General features: G+C 49.7%; 6 protein-coding genes across 6 annotated transcripts; 3 read left to right on the top strand and 3 right to left on the bottom strand.

Moving 5' to 3' along the window:
- Positions 1-1,729: 1,729 nt before the first annotated feature.
- Positions 1,730-3,307, top strand: FMAN_10268 (uncharacterized protein; the record flags this gene model as incomplete). Its single annotated transcript, XM_041820924.1, has 1 exon — positions 1,730-3,307. One exon carries the CDS (start codon positions 1,730-1,732, stop codon positions 3,305-3,307), a length of 1,578 nt encoding a protein of 525 aa, XP_041686756.1.
- Positions 3,308-4,184: 877 nt separating this feature from the next.
- FMAN_10267 (uncharacterized protein) lies at positions 4,185-4,631 on the bottom strand (the record flags this gene model as incomplete). Its single annotated transcript, XM_041820923.1, has 3 exons — positions 4,185-4,353; positions 4,418-4,525; positions 4,618-4,631. The coding sequence occupies 3 exons, from the start codon at positions 4,629-4,631 to the stop codon at positions 4,185-4,187; spliced, it is 291 nt and encodes a 96-aa protein (XP_041686755.1).
- An 859-nt stretch (positions 4,632-5,490) lies between these two features.
- FMAN_10266 (uncharacterized protein) lies at positions 5,491-7,004 on the top strand (the record flags this gene model as incomplete). The annotated part of the gene is made up of 2 exons (XM_041820921.1): positions 5,491-5,922; positions 5,982-7,004. The coding sequence occupies 2 exons, from the start codon at positions 5,491-5,493 to the stop codon at positions 7,002-7,004; spliced, it is 1,455 nt and encodes a 484-aa protein (XP_041686754.1).
- A 620-nt stretch (positions 7,005-7,624) lies between these two features.
- Positions 7,625-8,996, bottom strand: FMAN_10265 (uncharacterized protein; the record flags this gene model as incomplete). The annotated part of the gene is made up of 3 exons (XM_041820920.1): positions 7,625-8,287; positions 8,342-8,881; positions 8,946-8,996. 3 exons carry the CDS (start codon positions 8,994-8,996, stop codon positions 7,625-7,627), a joined length of 1,254 nt encoding a protein of 417 aa, XP_041686753.1.
- A 2,852-nt stretch (positions 8,997-11,848) lies between these two features.
- On the top strand, positions 11,849-12,823 carry FMAN_10264 (putative CBF1-centromere binding factor 1; the record flags this gene model as incomplete). Its single annotated transcript, XM_041820919.1, has 2 exons — positions 11,849-12,434; positions 12,486-12,823. 2 exons carry the CDS (start codon positions 11,849-11,851, stop codon positions 12,821-12,823), a joined length of 924 nt encoding a protein of 307 aa, XP_041686752.1.
- A 1,566-nt stretch (positions 12,824-14,389) lies between these two features.
- Positions 14,390-16,247, bottom strand: FMAN_10263 (uncharacterized protein; the record flags this gene model as incomplete). Its single annotated transcript, XM_041820918.1, has 5 exons — positions 14,390-15,153; positions 15,207-15,443; positions 15,503-15,955; positions 16,006-16,192; positions 16,245-16,247. The coding sequence occupies 5 exons, from the start codon at positions 16,245-16,247 to the stop codon at positions 14,390-14,392; spliced, it is 1,644 nt and encodes a 547-aa protein (XP_041686751.1).
- Positions 16,248-24,224: the final 7,977 nt, after the last annotated feature.

The raw sequence follows: 24,224 nt of genomic DNA, 5'->3' as shown, positions 1-24,224 counted from the left end.
TGGAGACTTTACTCCAGCGCCCTAGGCCTAGACTGTGCCTTCAAACTCCACAACTTTGAGATGGAGGCAACTTGACGCCATGGGTAGTTTTACCGTCCATGTAGCCCTGCCTAGGCACCGTACCTACGGCCAGGGAAGAGCAACAAACAAGTCAAGAATTGCTACAGTACCACAGTCTAAGGAAGCAAACATGGCGTCTTTCGAATAAAGATACAAAAGAATGTCCAGTACAACCATCAGAGAGCATCACCATGCTGAAAGTGACACACGGCAGTCGTTGCCATGAAAGCCATCAATGGCCTTGCAAAATCGAAGGGAGATCTCTTTCGGGGTTTCTTGGATCTTGTGCAGCCACAAGACGCTACAGATCGTGGCAATCGAGTTCATCAACGTGCCGGCGCGAAAGTGTGTTCCTGTTCTAGGATGAATTTAAGGAACCAGACGGAGAAGGGAACGGCCTGGACTCGCCAAGAAGTGGTCTAAGTTTGACCGGGCTTGTGGGCTTGTGGGCGAAAATGCGTCGAAAAGCTTGAGATGGCCCTACAAACCTAGATTAAGGTAGAAACTTTGCTTTTGCATTTCTGCAGGTTCCCGTGTAGGACAGCCTAGAACAACAGGCCCAGACAGGGCAGGGCAAGACAAAGACGTGCGGGGACGTTGGAGCCGTTCGGGAAGGGCTCCTTTATGCAGTAGTGCTATGCAGGTGATAGTGATACTGCATGATTTATATGGGCAAGGTTGGCTGCACTGATCCTTCAGTGCCTTATCTTGTGACCGTGACTGATTATAATGGGCTCAGTTCCAGGGACTCGATTCGATAACGAGGGGTTTTCCACCAAAGGCCGATATCGAGTCAAGATCCCTTGATCAACCATTGTCATGAATATGTCATTCATGACTCTACTAACAATGGAACGCAACGGAACGTACTATCTCCAACCTCCAGCTACGTCAAGCCCACAAGGATAAAGTGCCTCTGGAGACAGTGGCGTGTCTCTGCATTCCACAGCATTCAGGGATCAACGCTAGGGCGTTACCAAGCTCGGCTGGCTTGCTCGCCAATTGTTGGTAGTGAGACACGACGAGACGGCATTTTGCAGTCTTTATTCCGGAAAGGGTTTCCTAGGACAATTGGAACGTCTTTCTCAGAAATGCAAATACGGTCATGTTTTATAGATGGACCTGATAGTCTTTCGGAGCTGTGTCAACCTGGGGCTGCAGGATTACCCCATTGGTACAAGTTTGTTGGCCACTACCTAAGAGGACCCCTCAGATACCTCAACCACTCAATTCTATCCAAACAAATCCACCATCAGAGCATATCCCAAGTTGCCCAACCATAGTTACCCGTCTAACTATAGGAAGTACTGGTACCTGTAGGGTCTGGTCTGGTTTCTGAGGTGTCGCTGCATAGTCGGCTCCTCCTCAGCCGAACCCGGCCACTCGCAACAAACTGTGGTGTTAATGTTAATATCTATGGCCTCCTCGCCCACCAAAAACCACCGTTCACCCATCGCCAACTCTCTCCTCTTACCACCACAAACTGGCTATTCCACCGCCCTCTCTCGACACAATCGATTTGAAGCACCTCAGCTATCCACCTAATATATATATCAATACGATCGCCGCTACTAGCGTTCTTCTAGTGCTTGTCAAACTGGGTTCCTTTCTCTGGACCCCTGTTCCGTCAAATCTCCCAAACCCCTTGGAACCGAAACATTAGGCAATTATGCAGCCTCTGGAGCCCCAGGGGCTCGTTGAGGATCGAGCTGCCGAGGAGGAGCATGGACAGTTTCCCATCGAGTATCATTCGCGTCTAACGGGGCCGAGCTCCCAAGCGTCGTATGGCTCCAGTGTTCGCGCCTCGACCGCCCGGAGGCGAGCTGCTGTGACAAACAAACCCAGAAACAACAATCTATTAGAAACCACCTCCCTCCGCCTTTCCCCCGCGGCTCTCAAGACACCCAGCGCTGCTCAGTCGACTCCCCGTTCAACTCCTCCTCTGGCTCCTCTCTCAGTGACACCTCCGACGACAGCTCATCATCCTCCCAGCTCTTCTGTTCGAACCCGAGATCCCGGTCTTCATGTAGAACCTACTTCTCCTAAACTTCAGTCCCCTCTGCGTCACTCCATCAACTTGGCCGACAACAACAACTTGGACGTTGAATCGCGGCTCTATAGGATCTCCAGCGGTCAGCCCAGACCGCTTTCTGTCGACATGTCGTTCACTGGCGATAAGAGGCCTGCTGTCTCCAAACCTCGGTCAAGTTTGCCTGCTGTTGTAGAGGAAGCTCCCCGAAACGGCTTTTCAACTTGGTTCTCTCGATCTAATGCACCCTCGCCTTTATCCACAACTGCCCCAGAACCTCGACGACGCAGTACATCATCGGCCAAGCCATCCACACCAACTTCTCGATTCAACTTTTTCGGCTCCCTCACTGCTTCGCCTACTGCTTGTCCCTCGGAGGAACAAAATGAGGCCCTCATGAACCTCGACATTGAAAAGGGTCTTTTCCCCAACGGCCTTCCTGTCGAAGGCACAGCTTTCTCGCCATCCGCCTTCAAGAATCTGCAGATGAACGCCACTGGTCTGTTGAGCAAGTTCCAGGCTGCTTATGAGCAACGCACAACAGAATTTAGGGAGCTCCAGGCTGAGCGTGATATTCAAAATTTCGACAAGAGTGAATCTGAAACCAGGATTCAACAGCTCGAGAAGCAACTCGAGGAACAGGCTACCCTGATGGCAGAGCGAGATGCTATGATCGAGTACTTGCTCAGCCGTTTGGCAAATGAAAAGGACCGTGTAGATGAGGTGACTAATGGCGAGAAAGAGAATATTACCTCGGCAGCTTCGATCGTATCAGAAGATCTGGGCGTCGATGAGGATCGACTAAAGCGCTGGCGAAAGAGTACTTCGACCTCTTCTGATGATGAGAGCGTAGATGAGGCTAGTGTCTTCTCGCGATCCCGCAGCCCAACAATCTGTACCAACATATCTGAGATCAGTCCTGTTACACAACCTAAGCCCGTCACACTGGAGCCTCCTCGTGCCGCTGGCAGTGCTGCCGCTCGAAACACCAACAACACTCAAATGGGCGCGTTTCAAAAACTCATCCGGGGCATCTCGAGCGAGAAGCCTAAACCCGCGCCTGCGACTTGCCTCAACTGCCAAGGGCAAACCGCCAGTATGGCTTGGGATACTGTCAGTCTTCTCAAGGACGAGAACAAGGGGCTGAAGGCCAGAGTGGAAGAATTGGAAACAGCGGTGGAGGGTGCCCTGGATGCTGTCAATGGTCTCGGCTTATGAGACAGTTTTGAGCTGCGACCCGAATCATGATGACCTAACCCGAGACCCTTGATGGGTACTCAGTAACTGCATTATCACACTGGGCAAACGGCGTTATGATTGTAAGGTACCTTTTCTATGGCCTCGGATGGCCGTTCTTTATTCTTTTCTTGGAGTTTTGGGCTATAGCCGAAATGGATATACGGTGGCGTTTCTGGGCATTTGATACCATTCTGCATAGGGTCCGAGGACCAATTTTACCTTCGTTAGCATAGAGACAGGATAGTCTTGTGAGATACCTTTTTACCTTGGCTTGGGCCACCAAATTGATTCAATTTGATATCTTGATCAATAATACCTAAGCATTGTCCTTGAGCCGGCTCTCCCTGTCTTGAGAGCCGGCTTGTTGCATATACATTCACATACTGATCGAGATTCGATATGTTTATAGGCTCTGCATGCTCATTCTGCTTTGCCTATTGAGGAACAAAGCACACCTGTCAAGCTTCACAAGTAAATGAGTGATCGACCCGATGATTGAGAGGGTAACCATATATACCAGTAGTCTTCTACCATTCATTGATAGCCATCGCAGTTGGCCAAATAAAAGAGAGACCTAGCAATCAAGTGTCACCAACAAGCAATGTTGCCCGCCCAGTGGAAAAGTTCTTGATGACTCCGATGTATTGGCTTTCGAGGTCATTCCAATTCCACAGCATGTTCATGATAATGTTAGAAAGGCCGGTCCTCCTGCTTCTTGTTCTGATATGCTTTTGATTGATGGTTCAATAATCTGATCAAACACTGTCCTCACCGTGGGAGGTATATGTACAAAACTTCTCGCCTCCAGTTGCATTCCAGCTACATCCGCTCCCTCAACCGTCGTATTCCATGCACTCTAGTGGTGCTCTTCTCCATGCGCCTCGCCGTGGTGGTGCTCGTCCTCGAGGAAGAAGTATTCGTATCCGCAGTAAGCGGTGAAAGCGACTGTCGCGATGCCGAGACCGGGGAAACCGCCCTTGAGACGGTTCCAGCGGGTATAGGGACCCTGGTATCGCCAGGCCTCGCTGCGAAGGAGGGTCAGTACATTGGCTCTATTCGGTGCAACCGTGGAAGAAAGGGACTACGGACTTTCGCTCCCAGGGATCGTATCGAGGCTGGCCGGTTGATGCTTGGAACGCCCGCATGTTGAAGCCGGTGATGTTGGGCTTGGGACCGCCCGCGGCGGCTCGTAGCACTCTACACGGCGAATATATTAGCAAACCGAGTTCATTCGCTGCGATTGGTTGCGCCAATTGAGATAATAGAAGCTCTGTGAGTGCGCGCCGTACCTCGTGGCAAGCATCGTGGGCTGAAGGAGAGATTCTGGTGGTGGTTGGATCTGACGACAAATGAAATGGGCGAATGGAGAGCGAGCCAATTCGACCTTATTTAGTGATTGATATTGGCTGTCTTCCCCCCTCCGTCACTATAGGTTAGGTAGGTAGGTTGAACTGGACTGGGCCGGAACGTAAGGCAGGTAAAGCACGGATCGGATCAAAGTTGACTGGTTCCTCCGACATGACGCACAGACCAATTGATTCACCCGCCCTCCTCACCTCTGCCCTCCAGAGTTTAGAGGACGTAGTCTATGCCATCAGTTGACTTATTCACACTTTGAACCTTCCAAGGGACATCCGACGCTTTCTATAGAACCTCAGCAAGGGAGAGGCTGACCCCGAGTAACTAGCGAAGCCTTCTATCATATTCGACGAGGAACCCAGTCGGCGCATATCTTTATCTCTATCGTCACTCCTCTCCACCATTTGAACCGAAATCACATATACTACCGACAGCATTGGACGACATCTATCGCTATCGCAGCCACTCGAGAAGATCAGGGAAATACTTGGTAATCTTGGCAATACTCTCACGTTGTCTCAATGAACAACGGTCGTGGTAGTCGAGGCAACACGTATCACTTCAAATCGTCGCGTTAGAAGCAATCCTCGGTCGATCCAGCGACGGAGAGCTCTATTTCGAATTCAGAACCTTCAGGCTCTGGCACGCAATCAAACCAAGCACAGAGGACTACCGCCAATCACCACCCGCACTCATCGCATCTGCGTTCTGGAGCCATACATCGGCAACCCCTCCAACGCTTTCGAGGCACTGGCACCAGATCGCAATTGAACAGAAACCAACACTCCTCGGGACAGAACCACATGCCGCCACCGCAACTTAGGGGTTTCGGCGGGGGGCCCGCTGTGGCAGCTCCGTACCACCAGGGTGGCTTCCCCTCCCATGCCCAACAACAAGGTGGACATTTGGGCGGGAACCAGTACCTGAATGCCAACACACAACTGGGAGCCTTCTCTGCTGCCAACAGCAATGCTTTTACTACAGCCGGCCTCAATGGCCAGGGATTCGCCGATACGGGGTTTGGTAGTCAAAGTGCAAGAATGGGTTTCCATGGCCCTGCAGGTGCCCTACAACAACCACAACACGGGCAGGTTCACCAGAACATGTTGATGGAACATCCAGGAATCAGGACACATCCCAACAAGGGTAGGATACGAGAAGTATGGAAGCACAATTTGCACGAAGAAATGGCAGTATTGCGAGATTTGGTGGACAAGTATCCTTACATTGCGATGGTAAGGCTTGAGGAACGAGCATCGTTTTTGAAGATGTGCTAATTTATGGTTGTGAAAAGGACACCGAATTTCCAGGTGTCGTTTCAAGGCCCATGGGAGGATTCAGAGGGAAGAGCGATTATCACTATCAATGCCTACGAACCAACGTCGACATGCTGAAGGTCATACAAATAGGTCTCACCTTCTTTAACGAAGACGGCGAGACCCCTCCTCCACGGCCAACAAACGATCTGAAGCTTGGCACAGCCGCTCAAAGGGCAGCGACTAATGCTCCTTTTCCTTGTTCGTGGCAGTTCAACTTCAAGTTCTCATTGAAGGACGACATGTATAACGAGAAATCGATCGAGTCACTTCAGCAAGCCGGGATCGACTTTAATGCTCTCGAACGTGATGGTATTGATCCTCACGAGTTTGCCTCCCTTATGATCCCTTCAGGTCTTATCTGCTACGACAACGTTAAGTGGATATCGTTCCACGGCGGTTACGATTTCGGCTACCTGACCAAGCTGTTTATGTGCTTACCATTGCCCAACGACGAAGTCGACTTTGACCACAAGATGAAGCTCTACTTCCCCATGACGTACGATGTGAAGCACCTCATGAAGCACGCCATCAGGTTACACAACTCCGGTCTTCTTACACCCAGCGATCCCAGCAGTACCGAGATCCTGCAAAAGTTTGAACATAAATCAGGACTTGAGAACATTGCCGAAACCCTCAAGATTAAACGTATTGGCTCTGCCCACCAAGCAGGCTCTGATTCGTTACTCACCGGAAAGGTCTTCTTCTCTATGCGCGATAAGATATTTGCCGGTGATATCCCTGATGAGCATGTCGGCAAGGTCTGGGGCTTGGGTTTCCCTGACTCAAATTCCAGCCTTGTCATGTCAATGATGAATCAGCAAAGTGGCAACGACGGGCAAACAAATGGCAACGGACCCAGCACCCCTAACACGACAAATGCTGCGTTAGCCACTACCCCGGGACCACAAGGACAGAACGGCATCATCAACACTGGGCCTATGACTCCTGGTGGAGGAGGAGGTGTGTTCGGCAACTTCGCTTTCGGCGGAAACCGATGAGAGGCCCTAACCCAAGGGCTGTTAGCCCACCCAGTGGGCTATGGGCTATGCCGATAGTATTAATGTTTTCTATGCCTTGCATTTCACTCTCTGCCATCAACCTATTCCTCTCTCGTTATGAACGTTTGTTATGCCAAAAGCATAATCATCGGCTTCTCTACATGAAATGGGTCTGTACAATGAGATATCAAACCTCTTTGCTATCATGCCCTTTGTTCCCCGCTCCAATGCATTCTGCCTAGGTTTACGATTTTGATATAATGACTTTCGGAAGTTTCAGGAATCCAATGGGGAAAAAAGGACAGGGATGGACGGTTGGGATGGGATCATACGTGCCAGTTGGTGTCGGCGCCGCTGTTGTATACTGTATTGTATGGTTAACTAGGAGTTGGCACCTTTGAATTTGAGCTTTGCAAAGTTGTTTATTTCGGCCAATTTAAGTTGTGCTTTGGCATGATGCCCGTCACAAATGAATGACAGCGCTATGTCTAAGTCCCTGGCTCGCAGTGACTTTGTATTGTACAATATGTTGAGCGCCGGAACACCAGTCCATGTAGTAAACGCCAATTTTGAACCAGAGATTTCTTTTACGCATCTGGGGTCCCCCAGCGACGAATTCTCTATGTGATATAAACCTTCTTCAGTGAGTCAACTGGGAAGATATCGCCTGTCCGGAGGTCCTTAACCTGATCAGAAGGCAAATTATTCTTCCTCGCCTGTATTTCAAGGCGGTCCCTTCCATAGACGCTACCATTAGGCAGGAGCCTGAGATCGTGCTCTACATGACTCTGGGTATGGTGAGCGTACGGCACATTCCTGGCAAGCTCATTGAGTTCAGTGGAGCAGATGGGACAAACGCCGTGGCCGAGAGTCGAAGCTGCTGCTGCGATGTCGGATGTGCTTTGGGCAGATGGGCTATCTGAGTGCATCGGATCCGTGTGGCATGCAGGTGTTTTGAGAGCTGACAGACCAGAAGAAAGGGCGACGTGAAGGAGTGGGACTGCAGGAAGGGCAAGGAGTTGATTGTGGGTTGTTGTGAAAAGGTCGGCAAGGTCAGCCCAGCGGGACGGTTTATACAGATCTCCATAGGGTGCGGCAGCGGATGCACCACCAGGAGGAAATGCAAGCAGGCCACAGACCTGCTGAACCTCTCTGGGGAACGTGGCCCGGTAAGGAATGAGATGTTTCTTAGCGTGAGCAATCGCTTCAGTGAGTTTCGCCGAGGATTGCGAGCGGACCAGCTCGATGTATTGTTGGAAGCGAAGCATGAACTCGAGCTTACTCTGCAAATAATTAGAATGTGGATGTCGCGGAGATTTTGAGAATAGGAAACGTACCTCCATCTTCCTCAACTCCTTCTTGTTATCGTTGCACCAAGCCAGAGCTTCAACCACGCTCTGCTTCAGAAGAGAATCCCTGATACGACTTGCAGCAACGAAGGTGTCGATATCGACGAGATCGGTAATACCACGCTGCTCGGCCAGCTCCTTTGCTGTATCATTATAACCATGGCGAAGCAGGTAGTCTGCCAGAAGGCGATCGAGCCTCTTCCTACTCCATGTTTCATACTTAACGTCCTCTACTGTATCCATCTTGTATAGTTCGTCGAGATGTGAGATGCGGGCAGCTGTTTGTGCGTGCAGACGAGCCTCCTCGGCGGCGCTCGCATTAAGTTTGCGCTTCAAACCTCGCATGCGGGACACCATTGCGTCGATGTTACGAAGGACATCTTGCTGTGATGCGCGGCCGGAGACGGCCGCGGTAGCTGAATCTTTGAGTAATGTCTTTAGGGCGGTGGTGTCTTTCTCGATTGTGAAATGGGCCGTGCGGAAGTTCTTTCGAAGGAGCTCGGAGGGGAGGCGAAGCAAAGGTTGGTCCTGATGTCGACTATCAATTATCATGGAGAGGCGCTGATGGGAAGCTTGATTAGGTCGGACTTACAAGCAGCAGATGCTCGTTATGTTTGATCTGAGAACTTTCGTGATCGCCCATTATGAATGTTTGCTTGTGGAAGGGATATATCGATTACTCAGATAGTAAACAATCGCATGTAGCGCCCGTAGAAGGCGGAAGGCTTATCAAGCTCCGATGATTGTGATTGATAAGTCGTTATCGTGAGGTGAGGTGAAGTCAAAGTGAAGTGGGTTGTGTCATGAGGCGGGTGCTCCAATGGAAGGCACTAACCTAGGTACGTACCTTACCTTCTAGGTGCATCCCGTCATGCAGTCCTCCACCCGTCCCGCCTTCGGAACATGGGCATGTGGGGCCCCCGTCTTGGGGGTGATTCCCGCTGTAAGCGAAGAGGGAGAGAACATGAAGGATAGAAGCAAAAAAGAATTTAGCCATATCTCTTCGCAGATATTTGCGTTGGTACTTCAGTATTGGTAGGATCTCATTCAAATGTTATCGGTTGCTTAATAAAGAAACGACAGTAATCGGAGGAAATGCTCCAGACAAGGCTAGCGTATCAACATCCATCCACCTTGTGTGTTCACCATCACCAGCCTGCATCTGGTATGACAAGATGCCTTTTATGCCGCGAACCATCAGTGGTCTGTTCAACACAAGGGTCGGCTGGCTGCATAAAGTAAATAGATTATGGTGGAGAAACACGGTATCGAACCTGATATCTCACAGTTGAGAGGTCTAGGGATCGTGTTGGATATGCACTGCAGACTCGACTCCAATACTCGAACGCCTCTTCTGTGGCACTTGGACGATCCCTTGCTTAAAAGCAAATGAGTGTATGTATTATTGTAATCAAAAAGTCAATACCAGTGTTGTCATCCATGAGGTGACTCCCAATACTCAATGTGTTAAATACAGTTCAATTTTGATTCACAGCATATTGCACATTGAGCTGAACCTGCTGAAGCCCCCCAGAACCAGCTCCTGTGTCAGACGAGTCCAGATTGGATCATCTGTCGCAGATATCTTAGGACGCAACCTGTTTCACTTCTCGGCGTCAAGTGATGTACGTGGGATGGGATCAGGTGATTACATGCCGGCTCCTCATGCTCTAGTGGTGTGGTGCAATTGTGTAGTATTGTTTGCTATCCCTGAAGGTTCCCTAATTGGCCTGTGCTGTGTACTGATTCTCCGCATTTGGAGAGCTACTAGCTGACAATGGGAGGGACAATCAAGTTAAGACAAGAGAGAATCAGGCTTATTATTATAGATTATTAGTGTTGTGGTGTATTCTTGGCTTAGGTATAGTAGGTATGTAGGTAGGTTTCTGAAAACCAGGTACTACTATTTTACCTTGTATAAGGTCAGAGGTATGATCCTATTTATAGGCAAGCAACCGAGAATAGGCAGGTAGGTAGGTAGGTATGAACTCATCTCATATCATACAGTTACCCAGGTGCAATAGACAGCAACTAACAACTACCTAACTCCCTTCCTTGGCACTTTCCACATTGATTCATAACGCCCTCGCCCTTTCCAGGTTCCTTGTCTGCCTGTTTCCCCCCATCTCAGAGCTTATGTGGCCCACCTGACCATCCTATTGGTCGCCCTCTCCCATCTCTTATTTCGGCCTCAGGCAGGCATCTTGCCCCCCTCTCACTCGCGTCAACTTATTTATCTTACCAGCCTCACCCACTTGCACGTGTTCACCCTCTTCCTCCGCCGCGTGACCCGACTCGCTCACTCCCCAGTGTCAGTTCCCAGCTGCGCGTCCAGCCAAAGAAGCGCCCATTTTCGTCGGAGAGAGAATTCGTTTCTTCCCCTTTAGTAAGATAAAGATCCTCGTGTCTTTATCTGGACCCGAACGCGTATCAAGGACCCAAGATTTATTCCTCCTCCTTTTTCCGATTAAAATTCCTTTGTTGAGTATTGGGCCTGGTTCCGTTCATTTACAGACGCGAAGTTGTCGACTTATCAACTGGGACTCGCGCGATATCACGAGGTAGATCCCACCAAGGCAAACACGTGAGACGAGAAAACTCGTGATCTCGCACGATCACGCCTCGAAGCACATGATCTGGGAGGTATGTCGCTTTCATGCATCTCATTCACTTCACGATACATTTGATTTAATGATCTGCACGACGACGCAACAATGCAACTCGAGTCTCTGCACTCAGAAATGGGCCTTTGCAAAGTATTTGCGCTCATGGAATGAGGATTGGCGGTGCAACGCAACGAAATGAAATGAATGCATACATCTTGCCAAGTGGCAGCGTCTTCACTGCTTGCTTGCTTTGAATCATCGACAAAATCAACCACCATAGTTCACAGTCACAACTGTACGTCGCCTGCCATCATGAGCATCGCATAAATATACTCTTGTGCCTGCCTGTCCCAGCATCTTCTGTTGCTCGCTGTTTTCATCCCTCATACAGAGTGACTGAATCAGCACAGACGCATCGCCTCATCATGTCTTTCTCTCACGCTCAGTCATCGCAACTCTCACATTCACTCCTCAAGCGAGCCGCAACCCACGATGCTTTCTCTTCTTTCCATGCCCCATGCAAAGATTCAAGTCCTCTTCGACGACAAGACTAGCGCATCGTGTGCACGTGTTACAGTTGACGCTGGCACTCAACCAACCAACAGATGCACGCTCAACCTCTTCTCCGTCACTCGAGGCCGGATCCCCTTGCTTTAACCCTCTCTCTCGCACTTCATCTACCCATAGCTTAATTCTGCAGCGAGTTTATTCTAACTGCCCTTCCCTATCCAGATCTTTGATTGATTGTCAACGTCTCTCATCTGTGGCCTCGACATCATCAAACTTTGCACTCAGCCTCCTTAATCTTGGCGAGCGCTTTTGATCGAACAAACCCGTCTACCAAAACACCACTTGTTTTTTCTTTCGATAATTCTCTCACGACTGAACCATGGCTGAAGTTCTTGCCGAGCAGCCAGACCTCTCCAGCCTGACCGGCTCCCCTGGTCAGAAGCGGAAGCGCGAATCCGGCAGTCCTGATCTCGCCAGGAATAAACGCCCTGCCCCAGCTGCCCACATGTCTGCCGACCCCGCCTCCTTCATCGACAGTGCCATGGAGAGCCAGGCCGTCAACGCGAATGGCGTCAACGTCGCCGACTTCAACGCTCTGCAGCAGGCCGCCCAAGCAGACCACGATCAACCCGAAGCTCCGGATCCTACCAGTGCTACCAGCACCGCACAGGCTGCCCTCGGCATGTACCCCACCCTACATGTTCCACCCTCGACAGAAGAGCAATTTGCAGCCCAGGCAGCCACTGATCCTGAGCATGGCCATGATCCAACTTTCAACCCCGATGTGACACCTACAGTTGACAGTATTATGGAGCCCCCTCAAGTCGCCCCTCCTCAGCATCAACATACACCACCTAATGGTGTTCCGCATCAGCCACCACGATACAATCCCGCAGCCCCCAACCCCAAACCAACAGTCGGATCAGAAGAGTGGCACAAGATGCGAAAGGACAACCACAAAGAAGGTATGGATATCTCATCTGTCGTATTGCCTTAGAATATACTAATCAAAACAGTGGAGCGTCGCCGTCGGGAAACCATCAACGAAGGTATCAACGAACTCGCTAAGATCGTCCCTGGTTGTGAGAAGAACAAAGGCTCCATTCTACAACGGGCAGTCAGCTTCATTTCCCAGCTCAAGGAAAACGAGCAACAAAACATCGAGAAGTGGACCCTCGAGAAACTGCTTACAGAGCAAGCTATAACAGAGTTGAGCGCTTCCAACGACAAACTCAAGCAGGAGTGTGAGCGTCTGTACCGCGAGCTCGAGACTTGGAAGCGAGTGGCACAAAATGCAGGCCTCGAGCCTCCACAGCCCAAAGAGGAGAACACAGCTGCCAATGCATCGAGCTAGAAGCACGAGACGGCGTTGGCAGTCTCCCCTATTTCGGACTTGCCTTCTTCATAACGTATACCCCCGGCTCATCCCGTCTAGCGAATGTTCCCTCGGTGAATATTTGCTATTCAGCTCGGTTGTGTTTTTGCATGTTATCTTGTTTTTGTTTGTTAATCGCGGGATTCTGGAGCGACATTTTCCCACAACCAGGAGAGAGCAGAGTATCAAGAGAGTCCTTCTTGGTGCATATGAGTATACTCCTGGCGTGATTGTGTTGTCTCCGATTTGATTTGATTAAATGGTTTGACGGTTTCAAGTAGCTTGGCGTTGGTGGATGGATTCACTCACAGGTCAGCAGAAGGTTGAGGTACGGATCTGCTTCACGGTGCGATACGGTACAGTAGCTTGAGTGTTGAACCCAGTTGATAGAACTTTTCTTCATATAATGTGTCTGCTCATGCATATTCTCTTGTTCATGATTTTTACGAGGACTGCTGTACACCTTGACGTAAGGAGAGGTGATGAAGGGCCAAATGGGGGACCATTTCCCTATGTATTTCTCAGTTGAATAAGACCTGATCCAGCATTTTAACGCGAGGAGAAAAACAATACGACCATTCCTTGCTCCCCAGTTGCAAGGTCATGAATAACAGCCATGGCCAGGCTTGAGCGCAAGGGCAGAATTTGTCATGATCAATTACACCAGGTTATTTTCTAATACAGCACTCATGAGCAGAACCTCCTCACTGCGTTGTTCAACCGTTTCTCATTCAGAGCTGAAATCAACAGGAACTGACCTAACGGACCCTATGTACCCACGAAAGGAAGTAAGCTGCAAGCTGGAACTTGAAGTGTAATATTTAAGATTCCTTCACCCCATGTCTATTTCATATTTGCTTATGAATATGAGAGCCTCTCATTTCGCATCCCCCTGTTTCATCACCCTATTTCCTTGGACTCGAGATATCGTCCGCACGTGGACATGATGAATGAACCACTGCTAGTAAACGTGTTCGCTAACGTTAATCGTGATTGCGTTTCTGGTCGTCAACATAAGAATTTCGTAGCCGTTATCCCAACACCCATGAGCCATCATCGTCTACTCAGGGCTCGGCAGTAATTAACAATTTGGAGCATGCCAATGTCCACGTTGAGCGAGAATGTACACCATGAAAATGCCAATCAGGAACCAACAAGCCGACCCGCGGGGAAACAAAACTTGATACTGAAAATGCAGGCACGCACAATATAGTTTATCCCAAACAAGATGCTGTGGTCAGTCGCCAAAAACAAATAAACCGTCCCGAGATTGTCCTAAAAGATATATTTTGGGGTATCGAATCAAGTGGCAAGGATAACCACCCGCCGTATGAAAATGAGCAATCGTAACCATGCTGGTACCGGTATTCGGTGAGAACTGTAAACCGAGAAAAAGCGAGGCTGTAACGAACCATCGCATGATCTGATCTGATCGACCTGTGCTGTCATACCAGGCCCTAAGCCATGCATAATCTATAACCACATGAAAAAAGCAAGAATGTGTCACGGGTTGTATATAAAAGGTGACGTCAAGTCTGGCACAGTCTAATGCATCGCATGTCGCGGTACATCATCCACCTTGACACCGGGCAGCCCTCGACTGTCCTGAGACATATAATCATAGCCCGGAGTCGGATGGACCTGTGACGGTTGTGCCACACTTCCTGTTCGGAACATAGTAGGCTGATTGGGGTCATATCCTCTCGTTATTCCATCGAATGAGGCATTCATATACGGTTGAGCCTGGTTCATTGGAACCCCGGGGCTGACGAAAGCGGTCGCTGGTGGATTGGCTGGCTGTTGAGTAAAGGTATACATTGACGTCGAATTTGGCGCTGTAGAACCCGGCTGCCATTGCTGCGTGTATATGGGTGTGCCATTTTGTCCAGCATACTCTGTTGGGGCGCTGAAGATGGATGAACGACGTCCAGAATCATGTGCAGCGGGAGGCACACCCAAATCCATACCGAGGTTCCCGCTATTGGGGTGGACCGTAGGTTGACTATTCACCGGCATGGTGTTATTCTCAACGAAGCCATGCTGATCTGGAGCCATGTCCGGCATCATCGAGTGGTTGTACTGGTTGCCTCGTACGGGTAGCTCTCCACCGAGGAAAGGTGTGCCATGCAATGAAGCGCCTGAGCTGTGGCTGTTTGACGAAGGCATCAGACCAGGGACTGCCGCCAACTTATTCGGCGGCACGTCTTGATCGTCCTCTTCCTTGGGAACAGGCCCTTCGTCATCGTTACCGGATGCATACGAATCAAGCATCTTATCGTCTGCCATGACAAAAACCTCAGTTGTCCCATCTGCAGATCGGGTTAGAAATCTACCCATCCAGCTTCCACAAATTAAGACTTACCAATCATCCCATCCTTGTAACGTTCCTGTTGCTTGGCCACTTTGAAAATCTCATTAAGAAACGGCCGCTTCTTCGCATTGGCCGGATTATCCTTGTCTGCGAAAAAGCCTGAAAGAGCCTCAATCGTAATCTCCTCCAGCTTCTTCACGTTGAGATTTAGCTTTTGAATGTCAGGATGCTGGGTCTTGTTGGGCTCCACAATCATTCTGAGAATGTGATTAAGAAGATGAACTCGTTCTGGATTCAAGTTTGTTAGATGGGAATATGAGAATACTCAATCAGATGTTGAATATTACCTCGTTTATAGAGATGGTCTGGCTCCTTATGCCGCACCTTGTCCTCCTTTGTTGGACCCCAGGGCTTGGGCCACCAGTCGGGTGCCTTCTCGTCACTTCCCGTGTAAGGATGTGTAGACTGCTTCTTTGGCTCCACGGCCTTGACCCATGCTTTTGCTATGAGCTTACAGGCTGTTTGCTGCATGTTTTTGAAACGTTGCTCATAAAATGTCCAAAGCTCAGTGGGGTTTCCGACCTGGATACCCTTTCTGATTGTTGTCGATATAGTCATAGGCGCTTCATCTTCATCAATGATGTGTTGGCGAGCTCTTGGTCTTTTCCGGCCTTGTCGTGCAGGCACTTCCCAATCCTCAAACTGAGACATTCGTCGGCGGTCCATCATACGATTTCTTGGAAAGTCCATAGAATGCTTGTATCCATCGAAGCCGAAGTCATCAACAACAGGGCTCGCACCTAACTTCACGTTAGCCCTCTGATTCATAACTGGGCGGAAATCGACCAACCAGAATCCAAGCGGTCCATAGCACTTATGTATTTTTCCATATCAAAAAACTGTTTCTCGTAGCCACTGCGAGGTCCCGAGGTACTTGGACCAGAGAAGGTTTGAGGGCTTCCATCATCCATTACTACAGCCAAGAAATAGTGTCTGACCGCTATTCCACAGTCTCGACGAAGAGCATCGGCGATTTGCTTTAGCCTTATGTCAGCGAGTACTCCAATAAGCAAGGTCTAAGTTTGTTACCATTGGAGGCTGTCTTCTGTGCAGATCTTGAGCCTCTGGAAATCGATTATCGTCAACTCCATCCCCGACAAATCTGTCTGGCAGGTAAGGATGATGATTATGGCGGGAGAACGGCTCCCTGGTCCAATCTCTAACCATGGTTCTAGTAGCTGATGATATGTGCGACTTGCTCGAGTCAATTGTCGATAGCCTACGAGTTACCAATTACACCCGCAAGGCAAGTGGCTAAGCGCAAACCAAAACTCGGTAAAAGTTTGTGCCACCGGTGTTCAATCTCAGATATTGATGGTGTATAAAGACAGACCCAATGGAAAATCAAGGGCCTAGCACAGCTTGTAGCACAGGAACATGTCGTGATATGCTGTAGTTGGTCAGTCGATATATAGTGACTCAAGTCCTAAGTGGGTGCGACTCCGGCTGGACTTGAGGCAGTCAGCAAGATATTATGCTGCTTAACAAAAGAAAAATCAGATTCTTCAGAAAAGTGCAGTTCGAAGATAATAATAGACCAGCAATGGTGTTGATCGCCCTTCGACTTGTACAAGTTTGTCTTGGATGAGTGGGATCCCTGGGAACAGTGTGATGCGGCTCAGGTTGGGTGTTGCAGATGGGTTCGGGAATAGTATGGGGGTGGTAATTGGAGTAGTGTGTGTGTGTGCCAGGGGGACGCCTTCAAAAGGATGAATATCGCCAATTCCAGAACTGGTGGGGTTTGATTGCCAGAACAGTATGATCTGATCAAGTTGGTGATTTCCAGGAGACAAATCCTCGCGATGCAGACTCTTCAAGATTCTTCTCCAGACAGTATACGTTGTGCCGAGCTTCAAGTCGATGCGTGGAGTTGCTCGTCAAGGGCAGAGTTTGATACAATTAGATATGCCGTCGAGTATATCCAGCCGCAGCGAGGTTGCAAGTGCAGAGTTAGTCTATCGTCTCGCGACAAGTCGAAAAGTGGGAGGTGTATTCCAGGAGAAAACTTGATCTCCAACTTTGTAAACTGTGAAAAGGTAATTTGAGCCAGGGCCTCCGAGCCTTGACTTGAGAGAAAGGTTTTACTCAGGGTCCTGGTCGAGGTCAAAATAGCGGTACTGTCTGTCGAGAGAGGACTTGAGAAACAGTGGCACGAGGAATTGGTGTTCGTCGTGACGCGAAGGTGAAGTGAGCGGTAGACAAGATTTCCGATGTTGATAAAAGAGGATGAAGTGATATGACAAGGTTACAGAATCGGAGCAGACGTAAAGCTGGGGAACGAGGGATGAGTCTATAGGTCCCCGCACTGCCTTCAGTAGATGGATGAACGTTGTCTCTCTTCTCAAGACTTTAGTTCCGGGGCAGACAGCTTTCCGTGCCGTTGCTATCCCAGGGTGGGCGTATCTCAATCAGCGAAGGAGAAGAGAGATTTACAGACACCTGTTGAATGAATTAGAATGGAAACAGACGACAGGGACCAGCTTGCTTCGAAGTGCATACACGCAGACACACCAGATGAGTAGTACGTAGGGATCAATGGATACGTGTAGGTAGCAGTTGTAAGTCTCCGATCTCAGGCCGTGGCCACCAGGTATCCGCCTGGTCAAAGGGTGGAGGGGTCAGAGGAGAAAAGGGGGTGCGAATGCACGTCTTGCAAGAGAAATGGAACACCCAGCTGTGGTGGCAGCAGCAGGTCGACAAGAAGAGATATTCAGCTATCACCCAGGTCAAGAAGCCAAGGGTGGGAGAAAGGCAGGGAAGAGTGTAAGGGCCCTTCATCGTCAATGTCGCACAGTACGGGGTTGAGAGAGCATGACGCTAGCCACTCAAGGTCAAGGCAGGGTTAACTCGAGCTGTACGGGACAGGTGGATGCCAATCCCATGATCCACAGAGCTGGCTGGCAGGGCTCATTTCAAGGGTGTTGAGGAGAAGAGACGACGGTTGGCCCACGCTTAGCTCCGACGCCCCCACACAATGATGGATCTGAATGTGGTTTTAGAAGGGTCAGGGCATAGGTGCCAAATAGTAACAAATCAGATACGATTCTCCAAGATGGGATTTGCATGGCTAGCTGTGCTGTTGACACAACAAGCTGAGAAAGCTAGTGCTAGTGTGTACACTGCTATAATCTGGACTCATAACTGCAGAGTCAGATTGATGATCCAGTCGTGAGCGGCACCAGCATCAAGCTCGCAAGAAGGAACTCAGTCGGTTTGAACGACAGGGGTTATGTCAACGATGGCTGAAATGGTGGGCCCCGGACTGAGGGCCCAATCAATAGTTGCTCGAAAGGCCAAAAGTCCAAGAAAGAGCAAAAAGCAATGCTATGAGCAAGACGCATGACTGAGGCGATTGAGCCAGTACTTTGTGCTAATGTGAGACACAGAGAGCGATTAGGGCGGTCTTCGACCCAGCCAAAAACACCAAAGCGATCCAGTAGTGCTTAGATTGACTAGCAGCCTGCCCGGATACGCGGTCGTATTGCATCATCCTCTTGAGTCTCAATTTTTGCTTTTTATCCAGCGGCGGTTTTGGATTCCAAGGCTAAAAGATAAGTTTGTGGCCATACCGTGCAATACTGTTAACAGCTCGACAGTGGCCCATGGCTAACCGAAAGCCTAAAAGATTTGGCTCAACGTTGTCCATTGTTTTTCAAGATATGCAAATGCCAAGTCGCTGATTTGATGCGGTGAAGGGGAATGCTAAATATGATGTGCCATTCTCCAGAAATGCAAGCCGGGGACTGTTCGGAGTGGCCTGACGAACGAGGCTGTATGTATGTAGATGCATTGCTTGTTCGTTCTGTCTTGTGCCAGGAACGGCTCGGATAAGAATCTGTCAAGATGGATGTCGACTCTTGCAGATGCTTCCCATTGCACTGTATAGGACATGGGGGCCGCTCCATATCTAACAGCCGATTCTAGCTGCGATAGTGACAGACCATGAACCTAAGAGTCTTGTATTAATGCCTGCATCTGTTTCTCTGATCGCACAGCTACCTACATCATTATGTATCGACTGCTGGCTTGCCGAATTGTGCCCACTAGCCAGCCACCAACCGACGAACCGTAAGGTTGATTACTGGATTTGTCTCGGTGGTCAAGATGGGTCTGCTCTGTGAGTCGTGTTTTAGGGTCATGGGCTTGGGAAGCTTTTCTCAAAACGTGTAACCCTGCAGGACTGGCTCACGCACTATCACCCAATGCATCAAGCGGCAGTGGTACAGTGCAATACCTACCGAGCTCTGTACAGTGCCATACAACAGTAATCGTAGTTGTAGGGAGGGAGGGAGGTAGGTAGGTAGGTAGGTATGCAGATGCAGATGCAGACGCAGGCAGACGCAGACGAGAGTTGACCATCACCAGCCCCAAGCGAGATCTCAGATCAGTTACGCTTGGGCACTTTGTAGAATATGACGGGCGGATGAGCGATCAGCGACCAACACCCAACGTGGACGATGAAACTAAAATCCTGTGGCGGCCTTGGTTTAAGTTTTTGGCCCATCGCTTATAGCCTTTCTGGCCAATCATATATGTCCTATGCACCAGAAAAAGGTGGGTGGCCCAAGTGCCTGCCAAAAGGCGCCTGGGTCTGGTCGTGCTTGCCCTGGACTAGGTAGGTAGGAACCTCAGGTAGGTACCATACCAGGGAGATAGATTCCTGATTGCCCTGAACCTTCCTGCCCTGGACCTGGACCTAGACCTACATGGACCTAGGTAGGTAATCAGCCAACCAGCAGGGAAGTTAGTTCCTGCAAACTGCAGAGCAACCTGGAAACATTAATCAGTGCCCCATCCTCATGGAATGGCTCGTCTGCGAGCAAACCACGGCACGAAAAAATAATTATTGCCGAGAGACAAGTGCTGACCTTAGCATAGGTAGGTACTCTCGTCCAGCGAGATTCTAGAGAAGGCAAAGGTAGGTACCTCGCCTACCTAAGTACCTTAGGTAGGAAATATTTGAGAAGTTCATGCCTGCCGCTTACCTAGGTACCTAACAGGCCAGATCCGGATTTCTTTATCCATACACACAACTTTAGAGACATCATCACAACCGAGACAGACCTGCCTCTGCGAATTGGGTACAGTATCCGTCGTAACGCCCGCAATCCAGCCAGCCACTATCACTGCCGCATCTCTTTGTTCGCTGTCCTTCTGTAGTAAAATCTACGCTTCAAGAGAAGAGTCATCCTTTGCTCTGCCATACCTGGCTTATTTGCGCCCAGTTAACCAAGCTCAGGTTCTCGGCCGAACCCGACTTCATCAACCAAGGTTAACCTAGACTTTGGGCGATGGACAGGCGGGACGCGAGCGGTACGGCTCGGCTCCTCTATTAGCCTTGCAACCTGCAGTCAGTGGAGGTCGACCCCATCAGCCAGATCCGCTCCCATGGCGTATTGCTAGCCCAAAGAGAGAGGAGAGAGCAAAGAAGAAGAAAGTTGTTATCCCAATCCAACCCACCAACGCAAACTGTTCTTGGCAATATTCCCTCTCACAGCGCGGTACTGAACCTCTCTGTTCAAGATCACCCTACAAGTTTACCCAACAGAACTCGCGCACTCCAACCATCCATTCTGTGCCGTCAGCGGACAATGTTGCTTATTGCTGATTGACGAACCTCCATTTAGCAACTTCGAATGCCATGCAGTCTCGTACTTCAGCATCATCAAGTCCTCCCACGACAGACAAGATCACAGCATTGCTTTATGCCTGGGCATCAAATTCAGCTTTGGTTACTACAGACCTACCTGTACTGTAGTTACAAAACGCTTTTGCCAGCAGTCGGTCATCAGTTTACAGGGGGCATCGGTAGCTCCATTTACAGGGAGCGGGAAGCATACACACGCACACGCACACGCACACGCACACACATTTTGCACATTCACAGGCACGTCTGCGCCCTCGTTGGGCGATCCCAATGCATCAGCTGCAGGAGCAAGGATCGCACAGTGCATCAGCCACCACCTTTAACCCCATGAACGGCTTTTGCTCTGCTTGAATGTGTGGAGTCTATGAGCCTATCCTATGTAAGCACAAATTAGTCAGGCGAAGGGGAACATCATTCAAGAACAGAATCATAAGCCCATAGAGATGTTGACAACTGCCACACTGTTGAGCATAACGCAAATGAGTCTAGGAGCTGGCAGCTGGCCTATGTCGCCCCGGCACGGAGAAATAAGAATGCGGCTAGCTGGAGTTTCCAGCAAACCCTGTTGAGCATGCCAGTGTTTTCCTGGAGGCTGGCTAGCTGTTCCACCCCATTAGCCTCGCACATATGTAAGTGAAAAATAACGTTTCCCCTTTGCCCTGACAATCTTGACCAAGAAGAGGTCTGCTATCGACATAGAGGAGAACCTTCAAATACGATGCAGGAAAAGCATACTTACCTTACATAGTCATGGATGCGGATCGATACCTAGTTCATTAGCCTGCAGGCGCAACATTATCTCGCGTTTCGACCATGTGTTCAGAAGCAATTATAGATTTCTCGGGGAAACTACACTAGTTGGTTTTCCATTCCTGTACGGCAACGTCTTTCTTGCCTCTTTACCTCTTTATGTCTCAGAACTGCAACCCCCCCCCCCCCCCCCCCGCTTCGGCAATCCACGGAGTGTCTCGCCCATCAAAGAAGAAACCGTCCATGACCATTCTCAATATCCCTGACACGGTCTGTCGGGGAGCAAGAAAACATGGGAACCTATTATAGGGTATCAAAATAAACTCAGCAAAAGCTGTCCTAAACTTATGATGAGCTACCTAATTATAATCATTTAGGGATCAAGCGTCCTGAGTTTTCTTTACTCCCTATACGGTTCAACTGTCTAGGTAGTCAGCGATTCGATGTTAGTGGGACTGACCCGCGCTGTCCTAAAGCTCCCAGATGACACAGACTGCCAGACTGACGCCCCCACGCTTATAGGTTGCTTTCGTTTAGGATACAGCACCGAGCGAGCTTGGAGTCAAGCTTAGCATTGCTGCAATAAATATTACTTGTCGCCAGCAGCGCAAGCTTCAACGTCATGGGCCTTCCTGTCGATCTCGTGCCCATTCCTTCTGGAAACTCTACTTTGCGAGGATGCTTTGATTGGTCGTGTTCCTCTTAAGCTTCGTCGCGAGGCTAATCTTGACCACACAAGGACAACAGGTAGTATCGAAGAACCACCGTGATGTACATGAATAAGTGGTTTTAACAACAGAAGATCAGTCCACGGATCAGCAAATGCCGTGATGCGGCTCGGCCAGCTTGCCAACCTAGCGAGCACCTAAAACGTATCCCAGGATTGATCTCTGACTGTTCAATCTGCTTTAACTCACCACATTTATAGCTTCTGCTTCTGATTGCGCCTCCCAAACACCAAACACCTTTGCATCAGCAAGTTAATTTCATATCCAAGTGACCGTCGGTGAGCTAAAGATCAGGCTTTGGGAGGTCCTCAACACTCTTTAAGTCACAATAGACGCATTCTCGACGCATTATCACAGAGCAATGCTAGAACCTTGCACGCCTAGCCAGTCAAGTTTCTATGACCTGCTCACCTCCATGGCGGCCCAAAAATGCACCATACGGATTGTGCGGGAATATCGGGCTGGACCCCGCGCCCCGTCCCTCATATCCTACATGTGCACCATGCAGTTTGTAGTGATCCCTGTCTTGCTTCAGACGGGAAGAGTGAAAGAGAACATGGACATTTGAACTTCTAAAGACATTTATGTATTAGGCGAGCCAGGCGTCTCACCACGAGCCTGCAGCATCGCCCCCAGCCTCTGTTGATCCGGCTAAGTTTGGGCTGTCTTCGCTCAACAGGGGCGTCGATTTACCACTCACTATACTCAACGTTGCCAGACATGAACTTTGGTCGTTTTGAACTAGGCGTCTTAAGGTTATAGTCCTAATGACAAGTAGGCACTCAGCGGAGATCCGGGTCCAGTCTAGGCCAGTTCTCTTTCAAAGCAACGTCAACGACGTATCAGGTTCGCATGTACTACGACGAAAACCATATCAGTTGGCCACATCCTGACTTCAGACTTGACTGGCAAAAGAAGGCATCTGTGCATTCCAAATTGACCCTCGTTGCCCCTCAGCTCGACAGAAAATTTCATTTGCTGCTTGACGATGACATATATTGCCACTACCGCGTCTGCGCGTCCACAGCAGATTCATTAGTTGGATTAAACAAAGTGCCTTTGGCTTGGCGCGCAACGGAACTTGCAGCGCTAGGTCCAAGGCATCACAGACTATGTTCCGACAGCGAGGTTCTTTGGTGCCGGAGAGACGGCTCCGGAGCCTTATCTTGAAGCTTAGAGGTCAACATGAGTGACATTGGCTGGCGAAGCCTTCAAGCCGACAGACTATTAAGTCAATTGCAGTTTAGGATCCCTCCCTCACTGATCCTGCTGCTCTTTTCTTCGCACTGACGCTTGACCATCTCGAGAAAGAACTTCGCTCGGCGGTGTTGCCGGTATTACATAGCTATTACCGTCTTTTTCGCCAACATAATTCTCCGTGTCGCACGCACTGTTCGGTTGGCATGTGCTATTTTCCGGGCAGCATGCATAACTACGGTATGTATGTACATACTATGGCTACCCCAGCATGTAACGTGTCAAGTCTCCCTGGTCACTTCGATGCTTCATCAGATTTGTCAGTGGGCACCTTCTAGGGTACCCCCCCTGCTACCTCAACACCACCACATCCGCTCTTGTCCCTTGTCGCCGGGGATAAGCCAGCAAGAGGCCAAGAGCTACAGTGCACGGTCGCTTCGCGAGTCCTCCACCGTCAGTGTAGGCTTCTGTATGTCTTTCGCGAGTGGCTCGCAAGATATCCTGTTCATCGTCACGGAGAATCTGTGCCTCTTGGCCACTCGATGCAATGGACGAGCGAGTGCATGCAGCGTTGCTTGGTTTGGTTTGGTTTGCTTCGTGATGCATGCAAAAATCCCTCCTCTTTTATTTTGCTGTTCCTCTATGTACAATTTCAATTATGACAGGTACAATGCTAGGTGTGTCTGT

The sequence above is a fragment of the Fusarium mangiferae genome, assembly GCF_900044065.1.
Source record: "Fusarium mangiferae strain MRC7560 genome assembly, contig: FMAN_scaffold011, whole genome shotgun sequence".
NCBI classification, from domain to species: Eukaryota; Fungi; Ascomycota; class Sordariomycetes; order Hypocreales; family Nectriaceae; genus Fusarium; species Fusarium mangiferae.
This window is presented reverse-complemented; position numbering and strand designations above follow the sequence as displayed.